At 38.8% G+C, this 17,641-nt stretch overlaps 2 protein-coding genes across 3 annotated transcripts; both read right to left on the bottom strand.

Moving 5' to 3' along the window:
* Nucleotides 1-16: 16 nt before the first annotated feature.
* On the bottom strand, nt 17-4,459 carry LOC107711852 (tubulin alpha chain, testis-specific-like). The gene is made up of 5 exons (XM_016516902.1): nt 4,344-4,459; nt 2,277-2,499; nt 1,756-1,904; nt 670-1,350; nt 17-587 (listed from the first exon to the last, which is right to left on the bottom strand). Exons 1-5 carry the CDS (start codon nt 4,344-4,346, stop codon nt 303-305), a joined length of 1,341 nt encoding a protein of 446 aa, XP_016372388.1. The 5' UTR covers nt 4,347-4,459; the 3' UTR covers nt 17-302.
* Nucleotides 4,460-6,208: 1,749 nt separating this feature from the next.
* On the bottom strand, nt 6,209-17,303 carry klhl12 (kelch-like family member 12). 2 transcript variants are annotated; one of them, XM_016516903.1, is made up of 12 exons: nt 17,125-17,303; nt 16,001-16,239; nt 11,823-11,976; nt 9,756-9,973; nt 8,662-8,811; nt 8,375-8,489; nt 8,088-8,194; nt 7,723-7,918; nt 7,211-7,369; nt 6,889-6,987; nt 6,460-6,646; nt 6,209-6,345 (listed from the first exon to the last, which is right to left on the bottom strand). In XM_016516903.1, exons 2-12 carry the CDS (start codon nt 16,181-16,183, stop codon nt 6,219-6,221), a joined length of 1,695 nt encoding a protein of 564 aa, XP_016372389.1. In that variant the 5' UTR covers nt 16,184-16,239; nt 17,125-17,303; the 3' UTR covers nt 6,209-6,218. The 2 variants fall into 2 exon arrangements, with proteins under 2 accessions (XP_016372389.1, XP_016372390.1); XM_016516904.1 differs by lacking the exon at nt 16,001-16,239.
* Nucleotides 17,304-17,641: the final 338 nt, after the last annotated feature.

Here is a 17,641-nt window from a genome sequence, read left to right on the forward strand (position 1 = left end):
ACACAAAATCAATAGACACATGAGACAGTTTATTTTGAAACCGCATCACAGCATGTGTGAGACAAAGACGGCTTACAAAAAGTGTCCACAGACAGACTTGTTTCTTTGAAATCAGATAGAATAGAGGCATAGAAAAGAATGAAACAGAACACTTATAAATCACACACATCAGGGCATTGTTCCCAATCATTTGGCATCCATAAGGCAGCTTAGAGGTAAATACTGCTTGTAAGTGCTGGAGTAGGACGAGTTTCTCTTCTGACTGTAGGCCATTGTGTAAAACTAGTCTCAGATCAGCCTCTTTAATACTCCTCTCCCTCCTCCGCAGACTCCGTGCCAACCTCCTCATAATCTTTCTCCAGTGCGGCAAGATCCTCTCTGGCCTCAGAGAACTCTCCCTCTTCCATTCCTTCTCCAACATACCAATGAACGAAGGCACGCTTGGCGTACATCAGATCGAACTTGTGGTCCAGACGGGCCCAGGCCTCAGCAATAGCTGTGGTGTTGCTCAGCATGCACACAGCTCTCTGTACCTTGGCCAAGTCTCCACCAGGGACCGCTGTGGGTGGCTGGTAATTGATGCCAACCTGTTGAGAAAGAGGAGACATTGTTAAATTTAATAAAGTTTGAAGAAAGGACACTTAATGTCATCTTGTCAGCCTCTCCCACCTTGAATCCAGTTGGGCACCAGTCCACAAACTGGATGGAACGTTTTGTCTTAATGTTGGCGATGGCGGCATTGACATCTTTGGGTACGACATCACCACGATACAGCATACAGCAGGCCATGTACTTCCCATGCCGGGGGTCACACTTCACCATCTGATTGGATGGCTCAAAGCAGGCGCTGGTGATCTCGGACACGGTCAGCTGCTCATGGTAAGCCTTTTCAGCAGAGATGATGGGAGAGTATGTGACCAGGGGGAAGTGGATTCTGGGATATGGCACCAAGTTGGTCTGGAACTCTGTCAGATCAACGTTGAGGGCACCATCAAATCGCAGGGAAGCTGTGATGGAGGACACGATCTGACCGATGAGACGGTTGAGGTTGGTGTAGCTGGGACGCTCGATGTCGAGATTTCGGCGACAAATGTCGTAGATAGCCTCGTTATCTACCATGAAGGCACAGTCAGAGTGCTCTAGGGTGGTGTGGGTGGTTAGGATGGAATTGTAAGGCTCGACCACAGCAGTGGAGACCTGAGGAGCAGGATAGATGGCAAACTCCAGCTTGGACTTCTTGCCGTAGTCAACTGAGAGACGCTCCATCAGCAGGGATGTGAAACCAGAGCCAGTGCCTCCACCAAAACTGTGGAAAATAAGGAAACCTTGGAGACCGGTGCACTGGTCCGTCTAGATTAGGAGGGGAGGGGAAAACACTCACGTTAACAGACATACTGTATGTTGGTCTAAACTGCACTTAAAAAGGACAGTTGACCCCAAAATAAAAATTGTCACTTACTCGCCTTCACAATGCATTTCACTTCCTTGTGTTAAAAGAACACGAGCGTGAGTAAATGACTGAATTTTTATTTCTGGGTGAACTATTCTTTCAAGACGCCCCTTTTAATATATCGATACCATATTAGTTATCAGCCAAAAGTAGTTATTACAAAATTAGATTATCTTTACCATAATCTAACACTCGTTTAATCTTTAAAAACACAAATTAAAATTAACAGTTAAATTTAATACTTTTATGGTCTTAACAGTGCATCCCTACTTTGTGTTTCTCTGATGCTCAATCATAGTTCATACCAGTTTGCGGACACGCTCCAGGACCATATCAATAATCTCCTTGCCAACAGTGTAATGGCCACGGGCGTAATTATTGGCAGCATCTTCTTTCCCAGAGATGAGCTGCTCTGGATGAAACAGCTGTCTGTAGGTTCCAGTCCTCACCTCATCTGAAACATAAAATACAAGTATATCATCACTTTTTGATATACAGCTCTTTAAAGCGTAAAACCAGCCATTCACACTTAAGTTATTGAAACTAATTGAACTCTGGATGGTGGAGATAACATGCACATTAATTTCAACATTTCAGGCATAATAAAACACTGATTTGCTACAAGCCAGAAGCTTGGTTTTATGATGGCTGATAGTTTAATATATATACACATACATACATACAGTGCCGTGAAAAGGTTTTTGCCCCCTTCCTGTTTTTTTTTTATTTTTTGCATATTTGTCACACTTAAAAGATTCAGATCATCAAAGGGAAGGGGGCAAAAACTTTTTCACACCACTGTACATACACACACACACACACTCACCAATGACTGCAGGCTCCAGATCCACAAACACAGCTCGTGGCACATGCTTCCCAGAGCCGGTCTCACTGAAGAAAGTGTTGAAGGAGTCATCCCCTCCACCAATGGTCTTATCACTCGGCATATTGCCATCAGGCTGGATGCCATGCTCTAGGCAATACAACTCCCAGCATGCATTGCCAATCTGTACTCCAGCCTGGCCCACATGGATGGAGATGCACTCACGCTGCATGGGGGGGGGGGCAACATTATGTTTAATGGGGGGGGACAACATTAAATGGCTGCCAACCAACTACTGGCTCCAGGCACAAACCCAGTATCTTAGTACATGATGGACAGAATTCTCAATGTTTAAAGGTATTTTACATAATTTTTTCTTCAAAACCTGATGTAAAATAGGTTTGTCCCCCAAGCTGTAACATTTTTGCCAGGCAGCTTTTCAGTGGCAAGTAATACATGTGTAAGTTATTGCTTTAAAATTGTGACTAGTATCTGTCATGTTGGATGTTGACTTTAAACCTTTTGAAGCTGAAACTCTAAATGAAGTCCTGATGCAGCTGAACTTGAAACTATAAATGACAGTTCAATCATTAACTGGAGTTGAAAGGTCAACTAAACTGCACTAAGGAACCACCTAAACCTGGAAAAGAGAGGAGCCAGACCTTGCATTTACTGATTGAATGAATCATTATTTGGTCTGATCTAAAGACCAAAGAATACAAGACTAATAAACGGTAAATATGTACTTCCTAAATCTCTCAGAAACCATTTGCATGACACATTTCACTTCCTTATGTTAAAAGAATGCTTTAGGAATATTCCAAACCTGTGAGATTTTCTTCAGTGGAACACAAAAGGAGATGTCAGATTGACAACTTCAGTTACCATTCACTTCATTCGTATGGGGAGGGGAAAAGGATGCAATTACTTGAGGTGACTGAAGCGGTCAGTTCTGCCTAATATCACCATTTGTAGAAGAAAAAAAGCTACACAGGTTTGGAACATCATGAGAGACAGCATTCTCAACTATTGGGTGAACAATCCCTAAAAGTCTCAGTGCATTCTGATAATACTGCCTTCCAGGTGAAAAGCTAGCATCTCCCAAGCACATTTACTTTTGTGAAATAAGCACAACCCATTTTTCAGTTTAGGAATTAAAGTAGGAAAGTGACTCAAGAGTGCATGTTCTCTAATCTCTCGCGCTTTATCGCAAAATCGGCGACAGGAAGAAGCCAGTAACCTGAACTAAGGCACAATAGAGGAATAAGAGAGTTATTATTCAGCAGTCAACATCAAAACAACGATAAAAATGAGTAACGGTACTTTAAAAGAATGACCGCTCCAAGTGTATCTTGAAGTCTAAACGTCTGTAGAAGTGGGGGTAAAACCAGTCAGCAGACTCCCCATCCCCCCCAGTCTTGCGCTCTTCCCGGGCCGCCGCGCGCGTCAGCGGCCTCTGCGGTGGAATTCCACAAATTCCTCACGAGCAGCTTCGGAGTTATTTCATATTACGCTCCAATCATACATACCGGCCGGGAAAAAAAAAAAAATTCCTTTTTTAAAGGTCGCCTACAAAAAGTCACACTTCCTGCATAGCGCACACGAAACATTTCACGTGAAAACGAAGACAAGGAAGAGATGGGAAGATGAAACGACGTCTGCAGTTACATAAAGTTGGTTGATAATGTGACTGAAGGAACTTTTGTGACCTCATTGTCTTAAAGGGACAGTTCACGTAAAACGTATATCATCCTCATGTTGTTTCAAGCCTGTATGATTTTTACAGGTTTTAGTCGCATCTTTTTGAACGTGAATGTAGGATGTCAACCTTCCCAAAATGTAATTTTGTGTTCCACGGAAAAGCAAGAGTCATACTGGTTTGAAAGTGAATGACAGAACTTTCACATTTAGGTGAACGGTCCCTTTAAGATGCATCAAATAGTCACACAACTACGAAATCAAAGAACGCAACGTCAAAAATAATTCGTCGGTTTTGGTTGGAACGACCACGACTGACTTTTTGTTAAAGCTGTAAAGTATTCATCTGTTAGAGACTAGAGTCTCACTTACCATTTTCGCTTAGTCTTCGTGGATACAAGTTCTTGAGAAAACGTTAGTCTTTTGGTGGGAAAATCACCAAAAGTCGTTTTTGAACTCCGTTGAGTGCAGACGCGTAACGTGTCTCCGCCAACACAGCAATGAAGGGCCAAAGGTGCGCGGTTCAGTCTATATACCCGCGTGCGCTCTCACACCGCCCGCTGCAGTGCGCGATTGGCCAGCGGCAGCATCAGCACCCTCTTCGCCATACGATTGGTGCAACCAAACACTCATCTTTAGATTTAAAAATATTGCAACACGTCTAACCGTTATAGAGAGCGAAAGGTTTGCCATGCCTCCGCATTTTTGTCCTGACCAGAAAATAGGTTATCGGAGAACTGAATTATGCATATCTTTTTATCTTTCTTTACGAGAGGGGGGTTTTCCTTGGAAAGTTCAAAATTTCCTCTTAAGTGCTTCAGGTATTTCTTTTGTTCGACAGCTTTTTTTCCACAAAAGTTCTCGAACATTAGTTGCAGGGTAAGAGAGAAACTATCAACGCCAAAAGATTGTCAGTTCAGTGTAGAGCAGAGAAAAACAATTTAATCCCTCAACTTTTATGGTTTGCTTAATGTAACCAAAATAATAATAAATAAATAAAGAGGCAGAGATACCGTGCGTAAATTTTGAAATCAGATGCAGTTATTTGGGTTTTATTGTTCACAAAATAATTAATTAGCTTAATTTAGGCTTCCATGTTACATATCTTGAATGGTATGATTTTCCCAGGTGCACTTGAAGGCAGCATTAGACACATACCATCCCAAATATACTACTAAAAAAGTAAGTCAGCACAAAAAAGAAGAAAAAGAAAAAAAAAAACTATTCCAATGGGTCTTTAAATATTTTATGAAATTACAGCAATATCACCAGACCACTTTCAAAAAGCAATTGAAATATTTTTGTAATTTTGGCGGAGGATGTGCAGCTATAGCAAAAATAGGCAAATATGGCTTAAAATTGAAGTGCATAATCCATTTTAAAATCTTCTCACCGGTATGTTGATGATGTGAAACCTCAATTGTGTTACATGATAAACAGACTTTTCCTTTATTGTCTTTATCATGGAGTCGCACTATTAAAATTGCATACCACATCAAAGATATACTGCAGAACATCCACCATGCAAGTCATCCTTCATTCATATTAATGGGTTGGTTACCAGTATTTAACGAGACAGTTTCACTGAGAAAGCACAGCTAAATTCACTCGTGCATTCGGATTCACACTATTAAACACACTTAAAACACCAGCACACTGGCTTCATGATTTCTCACCGATGGATCTGTACATGATGATGGAAAAATCCCTGGCGCCTTAGGTACGTAGATAAAGGGTTGAGTCAATGAGAGGAGCCCCAGCAACCAGAGATTTGACGGATGTCAAAGACAGGATTGACACAGATTACACAAAGCACCTCTGTTGTCACATCCTGATGAATCTGGCAATGTTCACTTCTTCAGGAAGGATTCAATCACTTGGGCAGTAAGGCATACACATACTTGTCTCTTCTCTGAGACATTTTGACACCAGTAGATTATTATATTGCACTTTAAAGGACCCAACTGAGTGAATCTCACAGGGAACCAAAGATCACAGAGTCTGTACGAAGAGGACAAAAACATGGTGGCAAAACACTCATGTTGACTGTATCATAAAAGTTAGTGTTTTCTCCCTCATCAAGGGAAAACAAGGACTGAGATCTCAGATGGCAACAAAATTTAAATCCAAAAAGGGGGAAGAGTCATTAAAGGCTGGTAATGGGATCTGATGCTCCGCTGATCAGTGAAGCACAGATTCCAGCGTCCAGATGTAAAAAGCGCCTCTATGTCAGAATCGATTCTCTTCTCATTTTTCTCTGAGCACACAAACTCCTGCATCACAGCGTTGTGTTGCCATTGAAGTCACCACCTCCCAGCTGTCAATCACAGGGTCATAACATTCAATACTGCTGAGCAGTGAGTTCCCATCGTATCTGCAGAAAGAACAGAGATGCAATATCATAACAGAGATTAAGTCATTCATTTATTTTCTTGTGGTAACAAAGACCCAATAGAGTAGAGTCTACCATGCTATTTTGACATCTTACCCTGCAATGGCATAAAGGCGGCCCCTCAGGACCGTGGCTCCTACGTAGCAGCGTGGCGTGGTCATATTGGCCACAGAGGTCCAATAGTCCGTGCGGATGTTGTACACCTCTACGGAAGACAGGTGGGCCGTGCCGTCAAACCCTCCGACAACATATATGTGATCATTCAGCAAAGCCACACCAGCCCCTGTAGATGAAAGCAGTCACAATATGTAGCAGCAGTCAAATAATTTTTTGATCTCAGACTAATTTAAGATTAAAAGGCTTAAGTTTACATGAACTTTGTTTTTGATCAAATAACTGCAGTCTTGGTAAGCATAAGAGACTAATTTCAAAAACATCAATCTTACTGACCCCAAACGTTTGAACGGTAGTGTATAGAATATTATATGTGTTAGCATGTTAAAAAGGATTCTCATGCGAGTGTACCTGAGCGTTTGTTGGCCATGGGAGTGACACTGGTCCAATGTCCCGTGTGAGGGTCATACCGCTCTACAGAATTCAGGATGTTCAGACCATCATAACCACCTGCATCCACAACACAACACAACACAATGTTTACCATGTCTGAAAAGCTATATGTCTGTCTATCTGAACATGTCTGTGCCAAGTCTTCTGAGTTCCTGCCATTATGAATGCTAGTTATGAGCAATTGTATTTCTGGATTCTCAGCACAAGAAGACCAAAAGAAATCACCACAGACATTGACATTGACATATTCATTTACCTTCTACAACAAACAAAACTTTACCCAAACAGTAAATGAGTCCACTGGCTACAACAAGTCCTGCTCCCTCCCTCGCAGTCTGCATATCTCCCAGCATGCTCCACTGGTCAATATTGGGGTCATAACGCTCCATGCTGGTGTGACGTCTACTACCATCAAATCCACCCGCAACGTAGATCATATCTGAAAGGAAAAAAAATCTAGTTCTGAAAATACCAACATTTTGATTGACACAAAGCTGGTTTACTCAACTGACTTGCAAAAGAGAAGCGCTTCAGGCAATGTAGCCTAAGAACATTGTTTAAAGAAAATCATCCTGCTGTACATCCACCGAACCCACATAATTCAGACTCACTGAACTTGTTTGGTTGGCAGATTCAGTTTCAGTCTTATGTGAACTGTACTGTTTCATTCAATACTCATGTGCCTTAAAGTCTTCAAAAATGCAACCCACCTTGACCCAGAATCCAAAAGAACCTACTAGAACTCAACAAATGTGTGAAAACAAGCATCATGTCATCATACAGAACAGGTACCTCCGAGGGTTGTGGCTCCTGCAAGGCCTCGGCGTACATTCATTGTGGCGACAGAGTACCAGACTCCATCTTCATCTGCTGTGTAGTCCAAACACTCGACTGAACTCAACCGTGATCGGCCATCGTACCCACCGATAACATAGACGCGGTCATTCAGGGCAACAGTGGCAACGTAGCGCCGTTTCCTTGCAATGTTCTGGTACATAAATATATTTTGAGAGAAATAAAACCACCTCCTGCTGCTCAAATTACCTTCAAAATTCATGCAGCATTACACTTTATCACACTAACATGTAAAAAAAAATACTATAGAAAGACACTGACATTGGACAAATGCTTTTAAATCAATGGACAACATAACTTACAGGAAGAAAGCTCCACTCTCTGATTTTGGGATCATACTTCTCAACAACGTCAATGGGTGATTGTTGGCTGCCAAATCCTCCAATTACCAAGAGAACCTCTTTGGCACCTAAAACCCAATCCAGTGTCAAAAAACAGTTGTACGAGGCTTCACAAGTAGATCACGAACATGTTAAAACATGCAAAACTAATTCAGCGAAAGAGTGAACTGACATAATATATATACTGAGAATCAATTAGACTGAAGGATTTCAGGCCTAAATACTGAAAACACACAGAGGCATCAGACCGAGTCTTGCTTGGGTTCGAGGACTCTGCATCTCGCTGCGTAACTCTGGCCGAAGGTGAAACTTCTTTGCTTCGTCTACCAAATCTCGACATGGCAGACTGCAGCGTATCAATGGCTAAAACGTAAAACGCAACACTCAATACAAATGTACAAATATCATGAAATAATGCACACAAAATAAACACATTGGTGGGGACGTTGACCCCATGAACACAAAGTCTTTGGTTCTAAATGCAGCATCCTGTACATTCATACAGTCAGCATGTATTTGATTAGCAGAATCTGACCTCTATGTCAATGACATCAGTGATGTATCGTGGGGTGAGCAGGGGCATGCGCACATACTCCAGCAGATCGGGCAGATACGGCTCTCTCTCTTTTCTGTTGTGCTTCACCCAGTTCAGAACTGCCTCGAACACAGGCTCCTCTGAGTCAACCTACACACATAACACACAGATTTGTTCAGACACAAACCCCTGTAGCAAAACTAACTTTATCTGTTGCTTCTAATTTTCATGGTTTTAGATCTGCGACTTCCCCAAGTAGTACATTGTAATTACACCTTCAGAATAAATGGACGGTGGTGAGAGACAGGAATTTAACAACACAAAAGGCAGATGTTTTTGTTTGAGAAAGCTCATGTGTATAAAACAAGATATAAAAAGCAGTGTTACAGGTCTGCACTTGTGTATTTACTTTCTTCATTACTGAAAGTGGCTAGAAGTCTCAAAAACACAAAAGAAATACCATTTCAAACTTGTGGTCAAATATGTTGCTCAAAACCAGCCTGAACTGGTTCCTATGTGCAAACTTTGCAGACTAATGTCTAACTCTGACCAGTAGGTGTGTAAACTATTGAGTATATTCTATAATGTTTTGTATTACTTGTGCCATTTAAGTAGAGTGGAAAGTTTCATGATTACATGTTCCGAGCACATGAAAAAGATTTTTAGAAAGTGAAAAACTCAGAATTCTAGATGATACAGAAGATTATATTATATATCTATATTCTATAGAGCCAAGTGAGCAGAAAGCATATCTGTAGTGAATGGAAATGAATGATTTTGCTAGTTATTTTAATTTTACAGGCTGCATTTCAATCATTTTAAAGGTGTGATAATGGAACAGTTTACAGAATACAAGTGAAGTTAACATTTCGTTTTGAAACCATGTATAAATAAGTTACAGAAATGAATCATTTTCATCATTCTGAATTCAGTAATCTAGTCATTTTGTTGTTTAGACTACTTCTGTGTTATGTTTCTGACTTGTTGCAATAACGAATGCCCGACTCAGAGGTGCGAGTTTCCCAGGTGCACTTGAAGGCATAGACTCGTTCAGACTAAAAGAGAGCAGAGAAGGTCAATGCAGACAATCCCACCTGGATCTCATCACACTTGATAAGTTTTTCCACCTCACTCTGACTGAGCAGCATAAACTCTTCCTGTTGCACCACCTCAGCAAAGTGTTTCTGTGAGAACAGTTCAGCTGCCTGCATCAAGTCCAGACAGTTGTGCGTTTCTGCAAAGTCTCTGATTCCCAGACAGTTTGATGGATCCAACTGACTATTAAGAAAATCACAGCAAGCTCTCTTCACACCTGTGGAGAACAAACACACAAATAACATCAGAATGGTTTATCTGCATTAAATACAGCAGAATTGCATCTAAATCCACAGCAGGCATACTAGCAAATCAAGAAAATGCATTAAGTAGATATGAAAAAGCAAATTCAATGATTTATATTGCAGATATATTATGTGACAGAAAAGCCTGCTTTGATTCAAGAACAGTCTTTTTTTCAAGTTGGTAATTTAGTATGCTGGGAAACAAGTCTTCGCTTTAACGCTGATCTCTGACTAGAACGGATTCGCCTGAGGGATTTGGCTAGTTATATTGCTCTTGCAACTTGCATTTCCTTCTGCTCAAAGTAACCCAGAAGCCTGATACTGCCACAGTCATTCTTGACAGAAGGGAAGGTGTTACCTAGGTGTCAAGCTACATTTTGTTTGTGCCAAACATCAATGTTTTACTTCCGGGATGAAGTGCACAGGTTTTTTTTTGTCACAACCTTTGGCAAAACATCCTCTAGTTTGAGTGCTCAAGGGATTCTGTTGATGTTTGAAAAGTTTCTCCTATTTCAGACAACGCACAATTGCTCTCCTTGTCAATTCGCTCTCAATTTGGTAGAAGTGCCTGATCTTAAAAAGATCTGGGATGTGTTTTCCATTTTGATTCCAAGGACACAGTGTTCCTTAAAAGGCTAAAAGCAATGCAAGTCTTTTTATAACCATATACAGCTTTTTCTTCCACTTCCAATCTCAAAGTTGGACAGTGGTTACATAATTATATTGTATACATAATAAGAGACACACAATTATTAAATGAAACACTAATCCTGAGAAGTGGGCATGACTGGCTGCACATCACTTCATATTTCAAAGGCAAGTCACTGAATGTGATTCATGTGATTTTTGTATTTTATTCTTTTTAATACATTTTAATATTTTTCCAATTTCTGTTTAAAAATGTTTCTGTTTCATTTTCTTTTTATCCCACACATCTACAGAGAGGCAGCTTTAAGCTAAATTGGATGTATTTGGAGAAGGAGATACAATTCAATTCAAAAGATTTCAGTAAGGTTTTTTTTTAGAAAATAAATTAATTATTCAGCAAGGACTCGCTAAATTGTTTAAAAGAGTAAATACTTTTACACTGTTACAAAAAAAATCTATTTCATTTAAATGCTGTTCTTCGACCATTCTATTCATCAATGAATCTTGAAAAAAAAAAAGTATCACATTACTAGAAAAAAAATATTAAGCAGTGCAATACTTAAGCACTCGAAACTTGATTGTCAAGTTCAAAATCAGATAAACTTAACTGCTGACTTGCGTGCATTAATATGTCTGTTAAAGTGTGCTAAAAATGGTCATAGTTCCTTAGAATTTTTTTTTTTTTGTGGAGAGAAGACAGAGAAAACCCTCAGTCCTTAGAGATCAATCAGACTCTTCTGTAATCTTTATCTTCAGCAGCTGAGCTCTAATAGCAGGTCTGTGGCAATAATTGCTCCCTAATTTCATGCAGGTTTGTACTTGTGTTTGTCCCCTTCACAATTAAGAGTCTCAGTGAGACCTTATCATGCTTGGATCTCAGCAAGCATTCAATGTTCATTTCCTTATAAAAGAAACAAAAAAAATCACATTATGCAGATTTTTTTTTTTTTAAATGCCACATGTGAAATAAGCCAGAATTAATGTATCATATACAGCACAGGTAAAAAAATGGTTTTAGCATGTGCTTTATTCAGATGTGCTGATCTTGTTATTTACTTTGAGTGTATATAGAAATCCATAAATGTTGTACAAATAATCAAATGGGTTTGGTAATATTAGAATACCACAACAAAGAAACAACAATGTGAGCTGAGCTGGTTTGTGTGTTTGTACCTTTAAGCTGCAAGAGACAGGCAGCGGGCAGCAGCTCCTGAACATTTTCTACGGTAACCAGCACCGTCTCTGTGTAAACAAAATCCAACAGGATCTCCATGGTGGATGCTGTGAGGCCCTGAATGTCCACAAAGGACTTCCCTTTTTCAGCAAGCTATAGAGCAACAAGAAAATGATGACACGGTAAAATAAATATTTTTTCCCCCTTTCCCCCCCTTATCTTGGCAACAAAAAAAAACTGACCCATGAGACACATGCCAGCATTCTGGAACTTTAATTTCAGATTAAGAGTACAAAATAAAAGTCACTGCAGTGATAACAAAGTGGAACAGAAGTAAGCGATGTGGACAACAAATGCATATTTCTGCCCAACACCACAGCTGTAATATTGTCATGTGCTGCAGGGATGACATATTTTTGTAGGCCAAAACCCAGAAGCGAGTTAACATTTTAGCACTTCTGGTTCCATCGTCCTAAAGTTTGGGTGTTTGGATAAATGCCTGAAATAAGGTTTGTGGACGGTTAACACATGCTCAGGATATTTTCCACATTTTATTCAGCTCCCAAAAAAAACAGCAGTAATACCTCCTTGGGATGTTTTAAAGCCTTTATTTGTCTTGAAAAATATAGTTGCTAACAAGTGGCTAAATGAATGGAAAGATTAAACGTCGTTATGCTGAACAGAAAAACTCATCTACTCACTAGTCTAGTCTTTTACAGTCTTTTAAAGTGTGTTTATGATCACACTTTTGCAAACTATTCTAAATCAAACTTTCATGGAAAATGTTTCTGTCCCACTTTTTTTTAACTTAAAACAATGAATTGTTAGGTACAATGTACCTATTGTGTTCATGTTGAACTGCAAAACACTTTTGCTGCTATTGAGGGTGGATACGGTTAAAGTTAGGGGCAGGTTTGGTGGTATGGTTAGGTTTAAGGGGTAGAGGTAGGGTCAAACAGTGTAATTACAGATGTAACTACAGAACTTAATTACAGATGTAATTACAGGATAGTATTTTCAAATAGAAGTATAATGTAAAAACAAGTATGCACACAATAAGTGAACTGTATCAAATGATTCATTTAAAAGCAAGTACATAGTATAACAGTTAAGCACACTTAATATAAATTGGGTCCAATGTTTCTATAAAGACTACAAGAGTTGTCAGAAGCTTAATAGTGATGATGTTGAAGTCATTCGTGTGGTGTAGTTTGTTTAAAGCCCATGTTTAGCGTTAAACTTTTGCTAATTGCATTTAGGTTTTAAAATGTTCAGTTGTGAGGACTATCATGATGAATAAAACGTGCAAAGCCTGGAATACACTACACGACTTCTAAAGACACTACAGTCTGGAGAAGTTGACACTAGTTGCCGAAAGTCAGTCTGCAGATTTGAGTTGACAGATTTCATAGAAAACTGTGTAGTGTATGATGGTTACAGACTCTGATTTTTTAGCTTAGACTATGAATCCATCCAGTCGGTGGACATGTTTGATATTTTAAGAACTCACGTTGTTTTTATATTGTTTAAAGAGGTCATATGATGCGATTTAAATTTTTCCTTTCTCTTTAGAGAGTTACAAGTTCTTGGTGCATAAAGAAGATCTGTAAAGTTGCAAAGACTAAAGTCTCAAATCCAAAGAGATATTCTTTATAAAAGTTAAGAGTCAACCACGCCTACCTAAAACGGCTCGTTCTAACACACCCCCACATACCTACGTCACTATCTGGGAAGATTTGCATAACGCCGCCCAAATGTTCAAGCAAAGAAAGAAGGCTAACTTTTATTCTCGCTGTAGTATTGTAGGAGCTTTGTAAAAATCGACGTGTTTCAGAAAGGCGGGGCATAGAGGAGAAACAATAATGTACAGTATGTGGAAAATAATGTGTTTTTTTAACCTTAAACTGCATAAACACATTTCATTACACCAAATACACAAAATAATGTTCTTTTTAGCAACATCATATGACCCCTTTAAAATCTGTTCAGATTTTAAAAGTCATGTAGTGTATCCTAGTCTTAGGAATAATAAACTTTTGATAGTCACAGAGCTTATTTTCTGCAATAATCTATTAATCTAAAAACCACTACTGTTATCATCATTTAATATATATTCCTATAACACAATTTTTCTTACATTGTACCAATAGAGATGGGTGACAACATTTTCATCAATTAGTTTGCATCTAGCTTGACAGCACGTGTTGTGTTCACTCAAATTTGGGTTTGGAGACTATTTCTGTAAAGCCATCAGGACCTTATACAGAAATAATAATAGTGTTATTAAGTTAAAATTCGGAACCTCACCAAGATTCGATTTGTCACGTGGAGTAAGACAAGGCTGTCCTATATCTCCATATCTATTCTTACTTGCCTTTCAGTTCTTAGCTCTGCATATTTCCACTAATAATTTACAATGTATCACAATTGACGATAGACAAATTATTATTAGCCAGCTGGCTGACGATACTACTTTATTTTTGAATGACGTCTCCCAAATCCCTTTTGCTTTGAGTTTGATTGAGTCCTTTTCCAGAGCTTCAGGTCTCTGCCTGAATATCAACAAATGTGAGTTAATGTCAATCAAACGCTGTGATCTTTCCTCTATATGTAACATTCCTGTGAAAGATCAAGTTACATACTTAGGAATTTTAATTAATAAAGACCAAAAAACAAGACGTAATCTAAATTTGGACCCTCTAATAGTCCAACCCAAAGAAAACTTAACTTGCGGCTGCAGAGAGCTTTATCAATAAGAGGAAGAATTTTACTCTCTAAAGCCGATGGATTGTCTCGACTGACTTATGCTGCTCTTTCCTTGGAGGTTGATAAAGGAACATTAAAAAGAATTGATAGCATGTTAAACAATTTTGTTTGGAAAAATAAAACTCACTATATTAGGAAATCTGTAATAATTAACCCAACAAAACAGAGGGGACTGGATTTTGTATATTTTACTACCTTAAATAATACTTTTAAAATTAATTGGCTTAAGAATTTCCTTAAAAATCCCTCCTCACTTTGGAATTTTATCCCAACTTAGATTTTCTCTAAAGTTGGTGGCCTGAATTTCCTATTACTTTGTAATTATAATGTTTTAAAAATCCCTATCAAACTTTCTAATTTCCATAAGTAGATGCTCTTGGCCTGGTCCTTAATATACAAACACAACTTTTCTCCGCACAGATATTATTTATGGAACAATAAGGATATTCTTTACAAGAATAAATCACTTTTCTTTGACAACTGGTTCGAAAACAATCTTCTTTTAGTTGGACAGCTTTTTAATTCACAAGGCTGACTTTACAACTATTCGGATTTCTTACAGAAATATAATATTCCTGTATCTGCTGATGAATATGCTGTTGTTTTCAATACCATTCCCTCTGGTGTGTCTTTTCAGTGGCAAGGTACTACACTTCCATGGCCATGTACTTGCACTCTGACACAATGATCGGAAGTGTTTGCTTTTCTACAGCTCAACAAAAAAATAACTATAAAATTAGAGCTCTTTTTTCAGAGAGAGAAAACAACAATTCCTTACATAATACCTTATTGGAATAGCATTGTGGAGAATATACCTTGGGAGAAAGTATGGACCTTGCCTCATAGATATCTGCTTACCAACTGGCAATGCTCCTACACAGAAAAATTTTGGTCAGACTTTTTAGTGTTAATTCAATCTTATTTTGTAAGGGACTTCTCTTTTTGTTTTAATGATGCTTTCTTTGGATTGTTTGACTATTCAAAAGAGAATACCGGAAAATATTATATAATTAAGGGTTGTGTTCACTCTAGTAACTCTGAACCAACTTCAGCATGTCTGAGAATAAAAGAGACTGCCTGCACCTCCTACTGTGAAGGAGCAGAACTGCAACAAAGTTAGATTTTTTTTTTAACCTTTGTGCCAATTTTATTGATATGGATTAGAAGAGAGGACAGGAAATGATGAGGAGAAGCACGATCATAAGCAAGATTTGAACTTTAACTCTGAACAAGCTCTACAGCTCAACACGTTGAAGCTTGCCTGCTAACTAGCATGTCAAGACCCCATACATTTTTTTTTTTTAATACAATGAGAGCATTTTTAGACACATAATTGGTGAACAGACTGCTCCAGTTGAGACCACATTGTAACATGTGAGTGATGAGTGTGCATATAGGAGGTATTTGTTACCTCACTGGTGAACATGGCACAGAAATAATCACTGCAGGCAGCCAACACGATGCGGTGGGCAGGGAAATCTGTGCCCTCCACCCTCAGAGTGATATCGCACAGCGTGTTGCTTTTTCTCAGGGAGTTCATGGCATTCAAGATGGATTTGGCATGCGAATTGGTCATGATGTCCTTGGGTGCCATGATGACAGGAGGCGGGGTGGAGTGACAAAACCTCAGGCACTGCAGGATGATGATTTCTGTAGGACACAATTAATCAGTGACCAGCACAGCTGATCCAGAGTACACACAAAATTCAAACCCATATGATATTCTTTCTTCAGTGGCACATAAAAGAGGATATTTTGAGTTTGAATTTTAAGTTTTGGTTCCCTTAGACTTCCATTGTATTTTTTGTCCATGAATGAAAATTAATGGGAATCGAAACATTTTGGTTACCAATATTCTCCAAAACATATACTTTTATGTTCAACAGAAGAAAGAAGGTCATATGGGTTTAAACGATATGAGGGCAAGTAAATGATAACAGAAATTTAATTTTCGGTTGGACTATTCCTTTAATATCAGGTATAATATCATATTTGTCTATGTCTTTATCTGTATTGTAGCTTAAAAGCTGACCGCTGTACATTGCCATTTGTTGAGAATGTTACTTTTAAAACGTATTAACCAAAAAGATCTTCCTAAGAAATCACAGGAAGAAATTCAAAAAGACAAATGAAAAAAACAATAAACAGTGAAATTATTAAATTATGGATTCTCAATGAAACAGCTCATTGCGCATCCTTTTGGAAATAACAACCTTTTCAGTGGCTTCTTAAAAAGAAAGGGACTTTTTTCTCAAATTTAATAACGCGATAATATAGATACATAAAAATAATGTTTTAGAATAGGTCTACCTGTAGGCTGTGATGGGCACTAAGCTACACCTGTGTATTACTATATACGGGAAACAAGAATAATTTATTAGTATTTAATATTATTTTATCAGTATAACTTCATCTGAACGTGTTGTTGTAAATCAGGTGAGAGTTTAAGACTCACAGAGGTGAGATGAGGCTACATGCTAAAGCTAACTGAAATGGTATGCTAACCCACACATAAACATCACCATTTGAACTCACAGCGTACAGCGGATCCACAGCTGAACAGAACGGACCAGGACTGGATGACAGCACACGGCGGTCTATTTGGACATCTGCTTGCACCCCTCACAGGGAGACCCTCGCAGGTGTGAACTGAATTAATTTTACTCCAGCAACGAAAAGAACAGCGCTCACGTGCGCGCGCATCCCCAGCAAAACACTGCGACGTCACCAGCGCGCGTGCGCACTGTAAGGCCCGTGCTCGCGCGTTTGCTCACTGCCATCTCAAATCAGATTCTGACCTTCATTTTAATAAAAAAAAAAACCTTTTTTATGATAAATACATTATAATATATACTGTTTCATAAAACAATGCAACTGTGTGCTGAAACGTGCGCTGTTTTAAGTAGTTAAAAAGTTGCTAAATAACTACAACTAAACTAGGACTATCACCAGGGTGTGAATTTAAGTGCTTGAAAAATTGGACTAAGTTGTAGTCTTTAGCAATTTATTAGCCCTCGAAGAGGTTGTAGTTGTAGTCTTTATTCTTCTAGTT

Source organism: Sinocyclocheilus rhinocerous, unplaced genomic scaffold, assembly GCF_001515625.1.
Source record: "Sinocyclocheilus rhinocerous isolate Xijiao unplaced genomic scaffold, SAMN03320098_v1.1 scaffold988, whole genome shotgun sequence".
NCBI lineage: Eukaryota > Metazoa > Chordata > Actinopteri > Cypriniformes > Cyprinidae > Sinocyclocheilus > Sinocyclocheilus rhinocerous.

What these genes read in the sequence shown, in the direction of transcription:
- LOC107711852 (XM_016516902.1), bottom strand. An exon ending in TGGAGCGTGTCCGCAAACTG is followed by an intron (nt 1,351 to 1,755) that starts GTATGAACTATG and finishes CTCCTAATCTAG; the next exon opens with ACGGACCAGTGCACCGGTCT. An exon ending in GGTGCCCAACTGGATTCAAG is followed by an intron (nt 588 to 669) that starts GTGGGAGAGGCT and finishes CTTTCTCAACAG; the next exon opens with GTTGGCATCAATTACCAGCC.
- klhl12 (XM_016516903.1), bottom strand. Translation starts at nt 16,183, where the DNA reads ATGGCACCCAAGGACATCATGACCAATTCGCATGCCAAATCCATCTTG. An exon ending in TGGACTCATTTACTGTTTGG is followed by an intron (nt 6,988 to 7,210) that starts GTAAAGTTTTGT and finishes TTGTGGATGCAG; the next exon opens with GTGGTTATGATGGTCTGAAC. An exon ending in CATGGCCAACAAACGCTCAG is followed by an intron (nt 6,647 to 6,888) that starts GTACACTCGCAT and finishes TTTCATCTACAG; the next exon opens with GGGCTGGTGTGGCTTTGCTG.